We start from the raw sequence: 18309 nt of genomic DNA on the forward strand, positions 1-18309 counted from the left end.
TTAGAGCGTTTAGACCAAAAGCGTACACTGATGCCACTCTAGATCCAAATAATCTGCTGCTGGCCACGCCCCCAGCAACGTTTACACTCGCACGGAAAAATTATACAACTGTACATCTTTGAAAAGCAGAAGTAGAGCCTCCTGCACAGCCAACAAGAATGCAGCAAGTGGTTTCTGCATGGTAAGTCAACAACAAAGCACTCATCTTTTCCAGCTGCCATTGTACAGTACATACAGTGGTAAAACCAGCTGACCAAATGTACTGGTGGTGAGCTTGTGTTGCTAGGTAACGGGGCTGGACTTGGCTGGGGTTGCTAGGTAACAACAGCACAGTGCCTATAGAATGTAACTCAATAATCAGGAGGATTTTGAAACACCAAAAAACATAAACATATTGCCAAAAACTTGTGTTTTTTTTTAACCACTAGGACAGTTAAGAGCAACATGGACATAAAACTAGCAAAAAGTGAATTTTTCATAACTTTTTGAAGGACAATTTGGATTACAGACACTTCATAATTAATTGTAATTGTTGTTTTTGTTTTTTTGTTTACTTACTTTGGATATTTAAATTGTCTTCTGGTGTTAAATGTTCATTAGAATTTAAAGTTCACTGATATTTGATCATGTTTTATTGCATTATTATGTCGTTACCATTTTATTCATGTGTTAATGATTAAAAACACAACCCACTTTTTTGTTAGATGACTTCCTCAACAGCAGGAAGTTTATTTCAGATAAATTCTAAAATATTCTGCATTTTGCAGAGATTTCTGTCTGGTTTGTTGATTTGAGTTTCTATCTGCAGTATAAAAATCCTAATGTAACATGTTGTTATACTTTAAAGTCTAATATTACCCACTTCTGTTTTAAAAACAAAACAGATCAAATTTCTACAATGACTTTATAAGCAGTGAGAAAGATTATCTCCTGGATTATGTGGTGCTGAATTTGTGTTTTTTATTGTGGCTCTGCAGGCTGATATTTCTGTGGCTTAAAGGCAGCTGAAAAAGGTCTTAAAGGAGTTTAATTAAAGGCTGAACACAACTTAACAGAACGCATTTTGACTGAATGTGACTGAAGCTGCTGTTTGTTTGCAGGGAAACTCCACAGGGGTCCCTTTAACTTGAGGCACATTAACGCTGGTTTGTTTTCCAACAGGCTTTCAGCTCCATCTTAATGTTTTTATCCACGGCTGAGGAAGAAAATCCACTACATGCCTTTTTTCTTTTTTAATAATCTATCTCATTTGTTCTTGGAAAAGCAGATATTTTATACCTCGACCAAAACTTTATTACTGTGGTTCAATGTTCAGCTGCTTGTTTTTTTCCTACATTTAGAGTTACGTTCACACAGAAGCCAAATGCAACCCGAATCAGATTTTTTCACCGCAGTCTGAACGGTCCAACTCCAATATTTTCGCCTGGACAAAAATCCAATTTCTGAGCCCTTAATATGTGGTACTAAATCAGATACGTATCTGATATGTGTCTACAGTCACATTTTATCCAACTTTTACGTTATCGACATGAGACATGCGTCGAAATCGGCACCAGAAGAAACCAAACGAAGTAAATCCGGATGTAAACAGTGGCTGAAGCAAAAAAAGCCGACACTTCCTTCTTGTTATGATCTTGTGACAATACTGTCGGCTCTGATTGCTTAACAATTTATTGTTCCAAAGACGGCGGCGTCCATTATTACTTCTGTAAACATTGCACTGCTTTGTGACGTCTAAGTGGAAATAGGCATTAGCCCGTATCCATTATTTATACAAAAACAGCTGGAAAAAAATTTATATTGTGAAAGAGTTCAATATTTTTTTTTACTTCTTTCACAAAGTGAAACTCATCATACATAGGGTTCATTCACACCAGTCCTGTTTAGTTCACTTTATTGAAACATTAGTTGATTTGTCTAGATCACGTGTCAAACTCAAGGCCCGTGGGCCAAATCTGGGCCACCATAGCTTTTTATGTGGCCCTCTAGATGCTAGACTAAACGCTAAGTCTGCTTGAACATTATGCTATCAATGAAATCAACGCAGTTTATATCTGTTTACTACCCAGATATATCAGTCCCTGGAAATTCACGCAAGATCAACAAATCCCTGCATTTTTTTGTGCCAATAATTGGGAGTTTATTGCAAATTTTTCTAAAAAATTGTCAAACAATTTCTTACTTGTACTAAACAGCTGTCTCAACCTTAATTGATGTCAAATTATAGTCCATGATCTAAACAGCGAGTAATAAATAAGCGCAAATATTTCCAAATTGGTACAACAAACACTTTGATTTTTATTGCAAAAAATCACAAAAGAAATCACGAAATCCTGGAGGGACTGAAAAGATGTTCAATAATATTTAATTTTAAGAAATCGTTGATATTTTAACAGTTTGTGAACAGGTTTTATTAATACATTCTGGCACAACCGGCCATTTAAGAACGAAAGTGAGTTTGACTCCCCTGATTTAGAAAGTCAGATTTGTTTGGGGAAATGTGAATATGTAATCAAACTCTGGTCCGCCTAAAAACCTCGGTCTCTATTCGATTAAAGTGAGCTATGGTGCTGTTTGAATGCTTATGTGAACATTAAGAAGACCGAGACATTAAGAAACGCAGGCCACTTCCTGCTTTTACAGCAGGAAGTGGACTGCGCAGCTGCCATTGTACAGTAAATGCCCTGCGCAAGGCATTCTGGGTAAATATAACCAAAACAAACGCAACAGTCTAACGATAGCGAGAGAAATGACAAAAGAGAAATTCTACAACCACTAAAATCTGACGTCACTCCATTTTTGTTTACATTTCGTGACAAAGGAAGTGGCACTCAGTGTCTTCTTCTGAGGTTTTTGAGTCTTTTACTTCAGTGGTTTTGGTGTAGCGCTCCCACAGGTGAGGAGGGGAACAGGTTTTTTAGATTATTTTGATTGTTGAAGTGTGAAAGCGAACCGCAGCAGCTGAAAATGTAACAAATCTGTTGCAATTTTGGTCTCCAATTTGACTGAATCTACCAGACTATCAGGTGTGAAAACACCCTTTCAGTATTTCAGCCTGTAGTTCTTGCAGTTTTGATGATTATGGTTTAAAAAAGCCATAAAAAGCAGTGTACTTGTGTACTGAATTGTATCACTTTTGGTCCTTATTAGATAAGCATTATACATTATAATAGTGATTTTGTCCAGCAGCTCTAAAGGCTAACAATGCACATTTTGTTCCAAACTTTCAGCCCAGTTTTCACATGTGACTACAGCCGACCTGCAAACCACGACAATCCTGTCCGCTTACGCTGGAGCAGAAGTATCTCACTGTCCTCTGAGTTGCCTAAATTAGAAGTCTTTGACTCTTTTCAGTTGTCATCGCTGGTCCCACAGGCCCCAGCAGAGACCCACTGGTTATTCTTCACCGTCCTGTAACAGATGCGATGAGAAGTTACTGAGCGAGAGTCGAGCGCGCTGCACCCAGAGACAAAAGGGATAAAGTCCACACGGAGATGTGTTACACAAAGAGGCACAAAGCTGGAGGAGAAGATGAGAGAAAGAGAGCAAATGCATCTTCTTCTTTGTCTATACAATGAACTGCAAAGTATATGGCAGGCACAAAATGATAATGGGATACAATTAACTTCAAATGGTTTCACTGCACACATAAATCTTCTCCTCTGTAGGGACACAAACTGCATCCAGAGAGATGGACTCTAATTGCACCTCGCTCTCTGTGCTGTGCTGCTTACATTGTCATTGGCACAGTAAATCAGCAAACCCTCCAGAGACTAAAACCAAAACCACAATGAAATTTAGCTTCACTGAATTATAGCAAGAAAAAGGAGCCAACATCTTCAGGTTGAAACACAACGAAGCTGATTTACATCTTTACCTACAACCTGATTTTTGATCGCTTTGTGAAACAATCTTGTTTGCTGAAGATTTTTTAAACGGATCGATGCAAATTGAAACTGACAAAGCATCTGCCTTCAGTAGATGAAAGCCTGAACGAAGCTTGTTACAGGAGGCGAACTCCAAGGGGAAACAGCAGAGAAGCTGATGAGACGTCCAAGCCGACACAAATCGTCCAGTTGGCGTTCTTCCCCCCAAATCCAAAACGAGTTAACACCAGATAATGTCTTTTCCTATCAAGGCGGCATTCTTTGCTGGACTCACAGAGCCGCAAATGTTTGGTTCTGCCAGTGCAGAGCAGGGAGCGTTCCACATTCGTCTGCTGAAAACGTACAATCCAAGAAGCCGAAGGTATGAAAGATGCACGTTCATGTTTAGTCTTCAGATTTCACTTAATTCTGAAGAACCAAATGGGAACGAAATAACAGAAATGGGGAGAAATCTGAAAACTGATGTGTGTGTTTGTTTTAGTGTGAATTTTGTCAGGGTCGGCCGGGGTCACGACAGCTGCCACGGAGGGTTGAAGAACTTGATGGAGTGGGTTTTGGCCCACTTGGCGAAAACTGACTTCTCTGTGATGAAGCGGTGTCCGCCGTAGGGGGCGCTCTCGTGCAGATGGTACTCTGCACACTCGTCCCGGCTGCCCGCCTCGTAGTAGTGGTAGGGAACCTGCCTGTAGCCCTCAGTCCTAAAGGGAGGAGGAGAGAAAAGTTATCAGACAAAATCTTTCTCTACTGAAGAGGAAGAGAAGCTCGTTACACATGAATTACGTGATAAAACCTTTTATTTTGAAGGAAGAGTTCATCCAGTTATCAGGTCTGGACACCAAATAGTTGGACGGTTAAGTCTTGCAAAAACATTCACACAACTAAAACTTTTCACATTTAATTTTTTTCTATTTAGTGGTGAGATGTGATTAAAATTTAATTACAAGTTCTGTAATTAAATGCTTCAATTCTAACGTTAACATTGGGGGCAACTGTTAGCTGCTGCAACATGTTTAGCATTGAGATGCTACTTCAGGCTAGAATAGCTTCACTGAGAGGCTAACTCTTATTAGCATAACTTTAACACATTTATAGTTTTTCTAGCGTTCTTTTACATTGTTTTTTTTTAAGAAAAAATTAAACCGCAATGGACCAAAAGACGCAGTTTTGTCATCTATTGCTGTTTTTTCAAACAGTGCTTGTGCGTCACATTTACAGATGTACCAGAAACACAACACGAAGGTTCCTACTCTAGACTTTTGTATTGGAAAAAATAAAAATGTGCTTAACTGCTTTAAAATATTGATGTAATTAATTAGTCAAAATTAACAGCTTAAAGTTCCAACCTATAATTAATTGATAGATCCAAACTAAGTAGAGTTTAACATCTATATGCTGCCATTTTTACAGAATGTGTCTTTTTAAAATAGCTCAAGCTGAGTCAGATTGGATGAAGAACATCAATGAAGATCAGTTTTCAAGTCAAAATATGGTCAATGGGATTTTAAAAAGGACTTTAACTGGGCCAATGCAACATGTATGGTCTTTATAAAAATTAAAATTAAAATTAAAAATGAGTGAATTTTACATTTAAACAGTTGTGGACTTAATAAAGACATAGTAATTGATGGCAGATGGCTTGAAATTTTGCACAGCTGAACTTTAGCAGGATGAAATTTTGTTCCATAATGAAACTACCAATTAAAATTACGCCTGATTTCAGAGTGAACGCCAGGATTTTGCCTCACTTTGGGCGCTGGCTTCGATGCTTCTGAGCGACCCGTTACCGTCTTCAGCTGGGATAAACCGATACATTCAATCAGCAGCCAAGTGCTCTCTCTGAGCACTTATCCGTGTCCAAACACTTTCCTGCAGCAACCGCTCCCAGTTAGTGTGTAACACGCCGCGTGGGGAATCAGGTTCCCCCGTCCTGCAGCACCGGGATGAACTGCAGCTGCATCTGTGAGCGAAGGGTCCATCAGCCAAAATCTTACAAACGCTGTTCAATCCCAACTAGTCTTACACAAAAGCTTTTCAGAGAATAAAACACGGTTAAATCTCAACAGGGTTTCAACCAGCTGTGTGTTTATTTTAACAAGAACTATACTGATATTATGCAAAGGTTTTAGACTACATTTTATTATATTCAAGCAGCTATTCGTTCTTTTGATCATGTAGCTTTCGCTAGCTCCTCAGGTTTTTCTTTTTACTGGACTTTCACTTTCTTTTTCTCTCATTTTCTGTCCAGGATGTGGATAAATAACTTAAGTTTTAGTTATTTACCTAGAGGCAGATTCATTGTTAAACTCGGAGTGACGGGATTTAACCTTCACAAAATTTTATCGATATTTGTTAAAGAAATACTTACTAATTAAAAAAAAAAACATTTAATATGTCTTTATTGTGTTATATTAGTGATTAGTAGAGGTGCATAACATCAGGAAAGCAAAAATAAAACAACTATTTAGGACTGGGCAATTAAAAAAAACCAATCATATCACAATATCACAATAAAATTAACACTAGCCAATACTAATATCACGATATGCAATAATTCAGATTGTTTGTTTTGCTTTGATGCTTCTGATTGTTTTAAGAACAGTAGAAAACTCATTTATACAGAATGACTTCTCTGTTTTCTGTCTTTATTAGTTTTTTATGTTGTTATTATTTGTATTTTTAACATTTGTTTCCACTGGTATAGCACTTTGTGTTATTCTGACCTATAAAAGGTGCTGCATAAATAAAACGGACTCACTTACCATCTCTAATGTCCCCTGGTACTATTAAATAAGATTTTAAGATTTTAGAAGGTTAGTTTTGATTTCAAGATTTATTTTCAAAAACTAAACATGCCGACTTTCTGTTATGCCTATCGATTAAAAGCATTTTGAGGTGTCAAATGTTTGGGCTGATATTATTTTAAAGATATTCATAAATGTTTCCAGAGGTCATCAAAGGTCAAGCAGTGAGTCCATCTTTACAAAATCAAATGAAATATGGTGACAATCAACTGTGGAAGCAAATTGTTTCTGTTTGTGCCGTTACAATTTTTAAGACTTTAACATTTTTTAAAAAGTTTCCAGAGGTCATCCCCCCTCATGTTAACAAAATCAAATAAAATAGTTAGAAATTAATTGTACTATGTTTTTGCGTCTAAAACATTTGTAGCACAGTTGACTGACACCATGTTTTGTAATAATTATTCTTAATATCTTTAAAATGATAACAACACAAACACTTTACACCAATTTTGTGTCATTTGAAGACGGCAGGGGGTCCAACTTCACTCAGGTATATTACTGTCATTTAATCGCCCAGCTCAAGGCAATTACACCGTTTAATATTACAATTACATTCATAATGTTTTATTCACTGAGTGTATTTGCAGACGCTAATTGTTTAAAAAACTGAGTTTTTATGTACAATTTATCCCCAGCAAAACAATACAGTTGAGTTTTTAAGTTAACTCAGAGCTGCAGAAACTCCTGCTGGGATGAAATATGTCACAGGTAAGTGAGTGAAGTAAGACACAATAACAACACTAATGTAGACCATGGCATATCGATGAAATGTAGTGTGTTAGTTGAAGGGCTTTGAATTTATTGCAGCATGAGACATACAAAATAACCAGTAGAGTAAATCTGAAAACATGCAGCAAATGTCTCACTGCAGAGTAAAGAAAGTTATTGAGTTTTGTCCTAAATTTCCTGTGTATAGCGTTCATTAAAAAGAATATGATCTCAACCACCAATAAGCAACAGCACAACGCAGCGGATCAGGTTCACTGTGTCCTCTGGTGTCTGTTTTTAATGGCGTCTGACAGCTTTATGAGCGGATGACTTGTGTAACAACTGCATTGGGAGGAAGAACGAGACAGAAGAGAAACAGTCGTAACAGCAGCAGCAGCAGCAAGAGAGCGACTGTGGCTTTCTGCCAGTTCCCTGTAACACACAGCCGCTTCTCCTCTGTGTCACACGGCGGGCGCGCCGGGTTTAACAAATAACTTCAGTTTCACCAGAGCTGGAGAAAATATTCAAATCCTACACGAGTGCTGGACAGTGAAGATAGTCACATGATCAGTATAAACGGATGGGATCGCACTCGCGAACGCTGAAGCATGCTAAACGAAACATTAGCTTCGCTATCAGCGCGTTAGCGGACGTGTGCCCACCATTGTTGATTAAAAGCCATTGAAAACCTGTATCAACATTGCGGCTGGACAATAAATCAATAACAATATGTATCGCGACAGAATTGTGATCAATATCAATACATAATACAGCTGAAATAATATCCAATAATTTCACTGAACTCCAATCCAGAACCGCACGGCATTCTGGGAAATGTAGAGGAAAGACTTTTACCGTTGAACCTCTCATGGCCAGCTAACCAAAACTGGTGGAATCAACTGACTCACTCACTTTTTGGTAACCTAGCAACTCACTCTTTGGTAACCTAGCAATTCACTCTTTGGTTACCTAGCAACAACCTGTTGGGTAACTTAAGCAGCAGCAGTTAAAGATTTCCTTATAATTGCTTAAAAATAATTTTTAAAAACAACATGGAGTGAAAACTGTTTGGAAAATAAGAAAGGTCCCTTGAGAAGTTTGGCATAATTTCAGATATTTAAAACAAAAAATAATTCATTATTCGACAAATATGAAATGTTTACGTTGTGAGTTTTTCAGCCATATTTTCCCAGCCTTACACGGCACATAAGAAAAGGTCCAAATAAAGAGACAAATTGTAGTAGCCTGTCACAGTAACACATTTTGCTGGATGATCAACTGTCCCAGAAATAATTTAAATAAACAATAATATTGTTGTTTAGAGACCATTTTCAAGTAATATAATAATAATAATGACATAAAAATGCAAGAACATATTCTCAAAGATCAATAAACTTTAAATTCTAATGAACATTTGACACTGGAGCTGGAAGACGTTTTAAAAGATTAATAAATAAATAAACAAAACAATAGAAACAACAAATAAAATGAATTATGAAGTCTCTGTAAACAAAACTGTCCTTCAAAAAAAGGGCAAAACACCAGACTGAAGACTTTTGTTGAGATTTTGGTACAACGAGAGAGAAAAGAGAAAAACAATAAATCATACAAATGTTGAGCCTGTTTTAATTTATCATGAGATCAATTGATTATTTATTGCTTATTGCGACAGGCCTAAGTACAGGTACATTAAAAATATACTTCAGTATACAAAGTACTTGTACTTTGCTCCATCCTGCCACTGATTTCACCATCTCTGCAGCTTTAAATCTGAAAACCTTGAACCGCTTCATGCAAACATGGAAGTTGTCAGCAGAGGCGGAGCTAGAGGGGGGGCCGGGGGGGCCAGTGCCCCCCCAGCCATCTGATTGGCCCCCCCAGCGGCCCCCCCAAATGATCGACATGTCACGACACCCAGTCATTCCTTCACAGTAGGTAGCACTATGTACCACAATGGGTTGTGACACTTGTGACTGTTGTGACTGCTCAAAAGCAGCAGGGGGCGATATGCACCATTTACGTTTATTGTGATACACCATTTGGACACAACAGAGTTGACCCAACAGAAGAAGAGAAGGAGAACCGCGAAGAGACGATAGAGAAATATTGTACATCTAAGAGGAATACAGTCGATTTGACTCCAAGACGGATAATCTGACTTCAAAGGTAAGTTTTACAATGGTTTACTACTACCAATAAAAAACCCCCGTTAAAAACATTTTGTGCTCAGCCAGGAAATAGTTTCTGGTAGTTGAGTTACTACTATAAGTTGCGAGCATCAAGCTAACAATGCTACAGCTATAGACATACGTAGACGCCGACTTAGTGAGCGAGTCGGCCAGTTGCTATGATACGTCACGTCTGCCAGTCAGACTCGTAATGCACGCAGAAGCAAAAAGTATTGTAAAGACGCTGACGTGTTTCAGTGTGTTTACCACTCACGTCTGCCTGAACAATGTCGGGAGGATAAATACGGGAAGTAAAAAAAAAAGTATCCAACGTGGTGCATGTGTTATCAGACAGAATGGATCACGACATTCCTGATTATATGACCTGCCAAAATCCTCTGGTCTGTAATGCTCTTTCTTTCTAACAGCGATTTCTTATTAGCTCTCGCATTAAATAAAACTATACAGAATGAAAAATGTTAGCTATACTAAGAAAATAAAAATCAGAGTAGTTACTTCTGGCCAATATAATTACATGGGAAATATTTATTGGCTCAGAAGCTGTCGTTTGGCCACAAAGTCAAGAAATTCTGTTCATAAAATTGTGTTCTTTCTTTCTTACCTGTGAAAGGTAATGCTAATGGAGCCAGCTTGTACTATAAAATGAGTGAAAAAACTCCACACAAGTTCCCCACTGACATTTGCTATTTTTACTAATTCTTTTCTAAACATTTTCTATGAAACGGCAACACTTTGTTAGAGGTTCCGTTTCCCCTAGGAAAGGGCATGAACTTGTGACAATGTAATCTGTTACTCTTTTTGCTTTATTATGTTTTCCATGAAATGTTTAATTTATTTAAATTCTTATGTGTTTAGCTTTGTCATTTTCTTTTATGTTTTCTTTTATCTTATCGCTGATGTTTAGCACTTTATTTCAGCTCTGGCTGCTGTTAAAGTGCTTTATAAATAAAGTCGATAATGATCATGAACAAAAACAGGTTAGTCGGTCCAGTAGCTGAGAAGTTTGAATGCTGAACATACAGCCACAGTCTGTTTCCCCTGACCTACACACTGGAAGTGGGGATCTATTAACACTAAGTAATAGGAAGTGATACTTGGCATAACATGACTGGCTTGTTTTTTTTCCTAGGGTCAGTTGAGAATGAAAAGACAGGGAGGCAGGATAGACAGCTTCTTTATAAAAAGAAGCAAATCAGGCACAGATCAAACAGGGTTCAGCTCTGACATCAGCAGTCCTGGTAGCTCATGTCCTGAGAACAGTCACGAGAAAGAAAGTCTGGCAAACACCAATCCACCATCACCAGGTCAGAGTATCTACAGAAACAGTCAAATTCCTGCCCCGTTTTAGGTTATTTTTACTTGCTGGCTTCTGCTAATGTGTTTCTTTAATTGTTGGTTCAATTATGTTAATGTACTGTTTTTACAACGTAGTTCCATCAAAGGAGGAGTCTGAAAACACAGAAAGCTCTGCGCCTGACCAGGATGATGATGAGCCAGAAGGGGCAATTGCAGGAGATACCACTGATCTCTTCTCAGCAGTGTCCAGCACTCCTTTTGCTTTTCCAAAAGGACCCAGTGGTAATTTTACTTACACTAAGACCTGCTTAGTAGCTGCACAATTTACATGACATAATGATCATGTAAATTATGTGTACATAACCATTGTGTTTGTATTCCAGATATTTCAAAGTCAAAAGAACAGGGCTCTGTTCAGCCAAGTTTGACAAACTTCCCCAGAACTCAGCATGGAACAAGAAAGAGAACTTTTCACAGCTCCTGGTACAAAGACTATTCTTGGTTAGAATATTCTGTTATTAAAGACTCCTCCTACTGCTTTGCCTGTAGGCATTTTTCTTTGCCTAATGCACCAGATAGTGTCTTTGCTTCGCATTCCGGCTTCAGTAATTGGAAAAAGGCATTGTCCAAGGAGTCTGGATTTAAGCTTCACTCAAAGTTAGAGCACCATGTAAATGCAATGTATGCATGGAGTCAATATAAAAGGGCTAAAAGGGCTACTTGTACCAATGATAGTTTAGGAGTCAGTACATTTGGTCATAGCTGCATTAAGTTCGAAAATAAAATGCACATGTAGCATCTATTAAATAACAGTTTCCATAACATACAACCTTCTTTTTTGAGATATTGTAATTGTGAACTGTGTGACACTGCATTCTCATTGTAAGTCTTGTCTTGTTACAATGGTGTCATTTAGAGGTTAATGTCCACTTATGCTTTGTGTGGCATGCATTGATAATAAACTGCAAATTACATGAGCAAATCTCATTTCATGAGTCTTTATTTATATATAGTATGTGAATGAAAGTACTTTTACTGTATTGTCATTGTCATAGTCAGTGGACCCCTTACAGATAGCCCTGGCCCCCCATTCGCCCCCCCAGAAATAAAAGTCTAGCTCCGCCACTGGTTGTCAGATCGGAAACTTGGAAAAACACAACATCTGCAGGCATGAATGAGGACGGGGGGGAAATAAACGATGCACATGCAGAGAGGGGGAGAAGTATCCAGTAACTGCCTCGCTAAATCATCAAATCTCCTCTGTGCCGGTTGAATTACGCGCGCCTCTCTGCCATGTGTCTGCGGCTCTTATCTCAGCTCCCGCTGCGCACCGGGGAACGCACGGAGGATGAAGAGCTGGATTTCCAGCATGCATTTGGGAAGCGAGTTTGATTCGGGGGGGAAGGAGGAGGTTCAGGTGGATGATGAGTTCATCGAGAATGCGACGCGTTTAGAAAGAGAGAGAGAGTAAGAAAGAGAGCAGCCGAACCCAGAGCGCCGTGTTTGTCATCCCTCCTACGGCCTCGCAGCGCGACGGTAATCACTCAGCCGGGAGTCAGGGAAAAGACGACAGGCGCGATCACAGGAGAGACGCAAAGCAGAGGGGACAGCAAGAGACATGGCAGGCAGAGACAGACCCAGTAACAACGCCACAAAAAAAATCCAGTATGGATGCCAGAATGGAAATGTAACCATTAAATCCAACAGCTTGGCTTCGAAATGGACAGTGGTGGGATGTGGCGAGGTATTTATTTATTTCAAACAAGTTTTTAAAAACAAGAAAACAAGCTATCAGTAGGACAGAGAAAACATGTGCATACAAAATAATTGAGCAAAAATAATTAGCTTACCGCCACTTTTCTGTTTGAGAAAGAGCAGGAAGACATGAACACTTATTTAATCCTACATCTTATCTCAAGTTAAAGAAATATATCACTTACTGACGCACTAATTATCAAAAATGTTCCATTAAAACCATGTTATTGACCTCTAGCGTTGAGTGCATGCGCAAAATGTCCGGATATAAACAATAACATGCAAAGGGTCCATGTTTTGAATGTATTTGTTATTTATTTAATTAGATTTAATCATGGATACTTTCAGCTTTTATATGAAGTATCTGTACTTTCTACTCCACTACACTGCAAAAACACAAAATTTTACCAAAAACATTTGCTCTAATTATCTTAATACACTTAAAATTAGATAAAGCTGACTCAAAAGTAACTTTTCAGCATGGCAGAGCAGCTTGCTTTAAGTAAATAACTCCTTAAAATTTATGAAAAGTACTAGTTCACTTAAAACAAGACTTTTTTCCCACATTACAAGTGGAAAAATCTGCTGATGGAGCAATTGTTTTCTCACCAATATAAAGAAATTATTTACTTAAAATAAGCCAAAATGTTACTGTTGAGTTAGTTTTGACTCATTTCACGTTTACTAAGATATTTCACTATAATTTGTTTTTGGAGTGTAATGTGTTGTGTTACAAGTTGCATTGAGTTTTTTTATTTGTTTATTTGTTTTACAGTAATCCATGACTTAGCTGAGTTAAATGGTTCAAAAAGTTTTGAAAATGGTGTCAGAAAATTAAGATACTGTTCACTATTGAACCTATTTTAATACGAAATATTAAGTATTTTTAATTATAGAGTTCTTTTGTGTCTAAAGATAAGATAAGATAAGATAAGACTTAATTGATACAGGAAAATTTGTTTGTCCAAGCGTAGCCTGCAACAAAAATTAAAAACAAGTAGATGAATAAATAATTAATAATAAAGAAAACATAACAATAAATAACAATTAGCAGTGATATCGCTCAGTATATTGGTAAAAATATATTAATTTAAAACTATAAAAATGTAATTAAGCATGTTGGTTGTGCTTTGCGTTAAAAACTTTCACAGATATAACCATTTCTCTTTCTTATTTTTCTTGCTGGCTTTTAACTCGACTGATGCACAGAACTACAAGTCCAAGTGTAAACTGTAACACAATAAAAACACATTATTTGCATCCTTGTCAACTAAAATGATGTATTAAAGAAAATAATGATATTGTAGACCATTGCATTAAGGAATACATTCAGCAAGTACTTTTACTTTCAATACTTTAAGTATTTTACAAGGAAGTTAAGAGAAAATAGTACTTTTACTTGTACTAGTCTATAATTTTGTGTTTATTTGTGTTTCTCCACTGCTGGAAATGAAACGGTGTGCAGTTAAAGATGTGGATTTCATTTATCAGTTTTATAAAATCTGATGTTTTTATTTCCATAAGTGCTCAGAGGAAGTAGCAGGTGGCGAGGAGGCAGTGAGGTGTGCCGTCACTGGTGTCTTACTTGCAGTAGGTGTCGTTTATCATGCCGTAGACATGGATCTCTTTGCACATGTCCATGGCCAGGATGAGCGTGAACCAGCCGGTGCTCAGGTAAGAGCCGGACTGAATCCTGCAAATGCAGAAAAAAAATAAGTAAATCTTGGTAATAATAATATGCATCACAATTCAAATATTAATAATTTGCAATTACAGAGTTTCATTAATGCTGTTCCAGCGACCTTTGCACCTTTTGCTGATGCATTACAGCTCAACCGAGTCGCTGAATTATTCCAACAAATGCTTCCACTGAGAGCTGGTCCTCAGCTCAAACATAAATTTGAATGTAACGGTAATAGCAGATCAGCAGAAACACCATCCTCTCCTTGAACAGATGCCCAGTTCAATGTGATTTTTTATTTAACACTCAAGTTTTGGAGCTTTTACACTTGACTGGAGATGATAAAAAAAAAAAAACTACTGAAAGGCTGAGAAACAACAGGCAGCTCTTCAATTATTCAAGCACCCGGTGGGCAAATCAATACCAACATGTATAATCTTTTCATGAGCCCGAGACTATTAATGTTTGATTTGTGGATGTTCAAAGTTAAGACATGTCAGCTTTGATCATTTTTATCCAGACAACATGGAGTTGGAGTTTTATCTTGGCTGGAGGTTGAGAAGAAAGTCTAAAGCCTGAGTCTGCAGGTCGGACTGGGCAGGGGGCCACGGACTCCCCGAGGCCACTCAGCAAGCCAAAATATACTGAAAACAGAAATATATGAAGATATATTTAATATTTATTTTATTTAAAAAACACCTGTGGCTCTCTGGACTCTCCAGAGACACAATAGACTGACAAACTAAGCTATTATTTCATAAAAGAAAGAAATGTCAGAACAAATCTACACCAGATTCCAAAATTCATGACTTTGGTTTGATTGATCTCTATACCAATAAATATATATTAATTTATATAGAGCTCACTGCACTGACCATTCCACCAAATATTGATTTCTGAACTCTTCCTGAGTTAAAACATTAGTATTGTTGCTTCTAACTGAATATGAACTTGTTTTCTTTGCATTATTTGCATTTATCGTCATAAATAAGCGCATATATTTCCAAATTAGTGCCACAAACACTTTGATTTTTATAGCAAAAAATGACAAAAAGAATCACAAAATCCTGGAGGAACTGAAAAGATGTTCAATACTATTTAATTTTTAAAATTAATTGATATTTCGTTTTATCAATACCTTCTGGCACAACTGGAAATCTAAGAGCATTGATGATCTTGATTTGGTCCAAAACGAAAATGAGTTTGACTCCCCTGTTCTACGGGAAACAACTGGACTAAAGTTAGAAAAAGTGTTCAGTGAACACTATTAACTACTAACTTCTCCATGAAAACGACCTCTAACCAGACAAATAACGTACTTTTCTTCCAAGACCTCAAGCTGAGCAGAAGCGTCACTCGGCTTTCACTCTAAATGTTTAAAAACAGTTTGCAACTCATTAAATGTTCATTAAATGAAGTGAAATCAAATAAGACCACAGGAGAGAGATTTTCACTATGTTTGTTTTACAGTGCTTATAGCTCTGAAAAAGATGGAAGCTCAAAGTAAATAAGTTTAGAAATAAACACATTTTGGGGAATAGTAACGATTGTGTCTCCGGTCTCACGCTGCTCAGTAATGATGTCTCTGCTCTGAACTCCGCAGCGCAAATAATGGGAGCAACAGTTCACCTCTGTGCCTTTCATGCCCAAACTGGAGAGGACAAAGACTACATGAAGCTTTTTAGTGTATTTATTCCTGTTTCCTATTTGAAACTAGTGATTAACATTGGTGTCAAGAAAAGCAAAACTAAAAGACTTTTGCTAACTCTGGAGGAGCTGCAGAGATCCTCAGGTCAGGCAGGATGATGTTAGGAAAACATCATTCAGCTGAATCATAGTGGTGAATATCGCAAGAAAGATAAGATATGATGCATAAGTAAAAAGAGTTACTGGGTTCAAAGCAACTTGGTTAAAAAGAAACAAATGTCTTTTGATTTTTCTCAACAAGGTTTAATTGGAAAAGAGACGCCACTCTGTTGCTGTAAAGTTGCCACTGAAGTTTGCTGTGATTTTTCAACTGCTGTGGTTTATACCTCAGATTTGTGTCCGGGTGTTTGAAATGGCTACTGGACATTTTGTAGGAGCCGCAGACATTTTGACTTCTGACTGGAGTCCAAAATTAAAACTCTACGGCGCGCTTCCTGACATGGAAGCTGCAAATTTGGATTTTCACAAAAACAATCAAGTGAATCTAACAAAGAAACGCTCACCGTTCCCCGTATTTATTTATTTATTTTAATAAAAAGAGTACCATCCCCCTAATCTGCTACTATTAATCCTCCTTGTGACACTTCTTGCCATTATTCTCACTCACTCTTGGAAACTTTAAACATCGATTTGGGAAGTGCAAAAAGGAAAAAAAAACATTACAAGAGAGAATAAAGAGACCGCTTAAAATGATCAGTTTCTCTGATTTTACTTTTTATAAGTTTATGTTTGAGTAAAATGAACATTGTTATTTTTTTCTATGAACTACTGACAACATGTTTCCGAAATTCCAAGCAAAAATTTAGTATTTAATTTGCAGAAAATAAGGAAAAAGATGCAGAGCTTTCAGACCTCAAACAATGCAAAGGAAACAAGTTCATATTAATTTAGAAACAACAACACTAATGTTTTAACTCAAGAAGAGTTCAGAAATCAATATTTGGTGGAGTAACCATGAGGGGTTTTTCAATTCTTTCCAGCGCTGCATAAAACACTATTTATTTTTAAACAATTTCTGGTGTGATATGGATAAAAACTGTCTGGAGAAACTCTGTGAATAAATAATGAGGAGCCACTGTGTTAGTCAGAGATACCAATCCAATCCAGAAATGTAAGCAAGAGGAATCAATTTAGAAACCAATCAGCTGCTAACTTTCAGCTGCATTATTCAAAATGTTTGGATTTTGAACCCGACAAACTCCTTCAAACACTGATACACACAAACATGCACGCGCTGGAGGTGTAGGGGAGGAGAAATTACAAAAATATATATATATGCAATTTGTCGTAATAAAAGGGTGGAATAGCGTGGAAGGGAAATGGGACATTATCACCGATACGCGGCTCGGCAGCTCTCAGCCGTCTGAGCTGTCAACACATCACCATCACCCTGCATTATTCATTAGCAGTTTGCCACTTCGGCAGCAGACAAACAGGCTAGCACGCAAACACGGGCCGGCACATGCACCACATCCCCGACGGAGAGCTGGATGTTCTGGAATAAATGAAGGGGGAGGGATCTGCTGCACTGATAACTAACATTTCAAAGCTTGACGTCTGCTGGATGCGGAGGCCCAGAGAGAGAACGCCTGATAGCATTCGAGGCCCGAAACAGGCTGCAGTGTTTACCTGTGACGGTTTTAATGGGACAGGTTTGCGGAGAGGCGGCTGTTATTGTGTGGTCAATTTAAAAGATAAGGCAGGCTGTGAAGTCGCTTCGGCAGGCGACAAATAACATCCACAGCCCGGGGACACGGAGAATGCAATTTGCCTGTTTGGTTACAGCAGAAGAATCTCCTTTTACTCAAAGGCGGCAGACAAAATGTGTCATAAGGTCTGACTCGACGGCGCTTTGCTTTTAAGAGAATCCCTTTTAGTCTCCACTGAACCTCTTGTCTTGCAAAATGAAATAAACAGCGCTTGGGCGAAAACAAAGCAGGAAAGAAAGTGCATAAAGAAATTTTCTTTCAATAACCGAGGAGATGTGAGGTGGGAGTTACTAGAACAGGCAGGATCGAAACAAACAACCCCCTAAATCTGAGCTGCAGCTCGTTGAGCTTTACATCTGGAGAACGAGAAGCTAAGCCGGCGTGGAGAACTGCCCGGGATCCGCCAGACACTCATCTGCCTCCGATTCCACTCAATAACTCGCTCTTGACATTCGCGGCAGGAGGGCTGTCCATTTGTGTGAGATAATCTGCAATGACGGGCGATTCAGCTGAACCGTGCCTCGTGATGGCTCTGCATGCCGCTCCGATACGATCTGTCACCTGTCAGAAACACTC

General features: G+C 38.1%; 1 protein-coding gene and 1 long non-coding RNA gene across 2 annotated transcripts in view; one reads left to right on the forward strand and one right to left on the reverse strand.

The window, feature by feature from the left end:
* Positions 1-406: 406 nt before the first annotated feature.
* Positions 407-18309, reverse strand: part of st6galnac3 (ST6 (alpha-N-acetyl-neuraminyl-2,3-beta-galactosyl-1,3)-N-acetylgalactosaminide alpha-2,6-sialyltransferase 3) — a 94310-nt gene continuing 76407 nt past the window's right edge. Inside the window, exons 4-5 of the mRNA XM_032566443.1 lie at positions 14222-14329; positions 407-4585 (exon numbers count right to left, since the gene is read on the reverse strand). Coding sequence (XP_032422334.1) covers positions 4396-4585; positions 14222-14329 — 298 coding nt within the window. The 3' untranslated portion in view covers positions 407-4395. The remainder of the gene's footprint in view (positions 4586-14221; positions 14330-18309) is intronic.
* On the forward strand, positions 9204-11418 carry LOC116722237 (uncharacterized). Its single transcript, XR_004339730.1, has 3 exons — positions 9204-9562; positions 11017-11163; positions 11265-11418. It is a non-coding gene; the product is annotated as an uncharacterized LOC116722237 (long non-coding RNA).

This window comes from Xiphophorus hellerii, chromosome 6, assembly GCF_003331165.1.
Source record: "Xiphophorus hellerii strain 12219 chromosome 6, Xiphophorus_hellerii-4.1, whole genome shotgun sequence".
Lineage (NCBI taxonomy): Eukaryota > Metazoa > Chordata > Actinopteri > Cyprinodontiformes > Poeciliidae > Xiphophorus > Xiphophorus hellerii.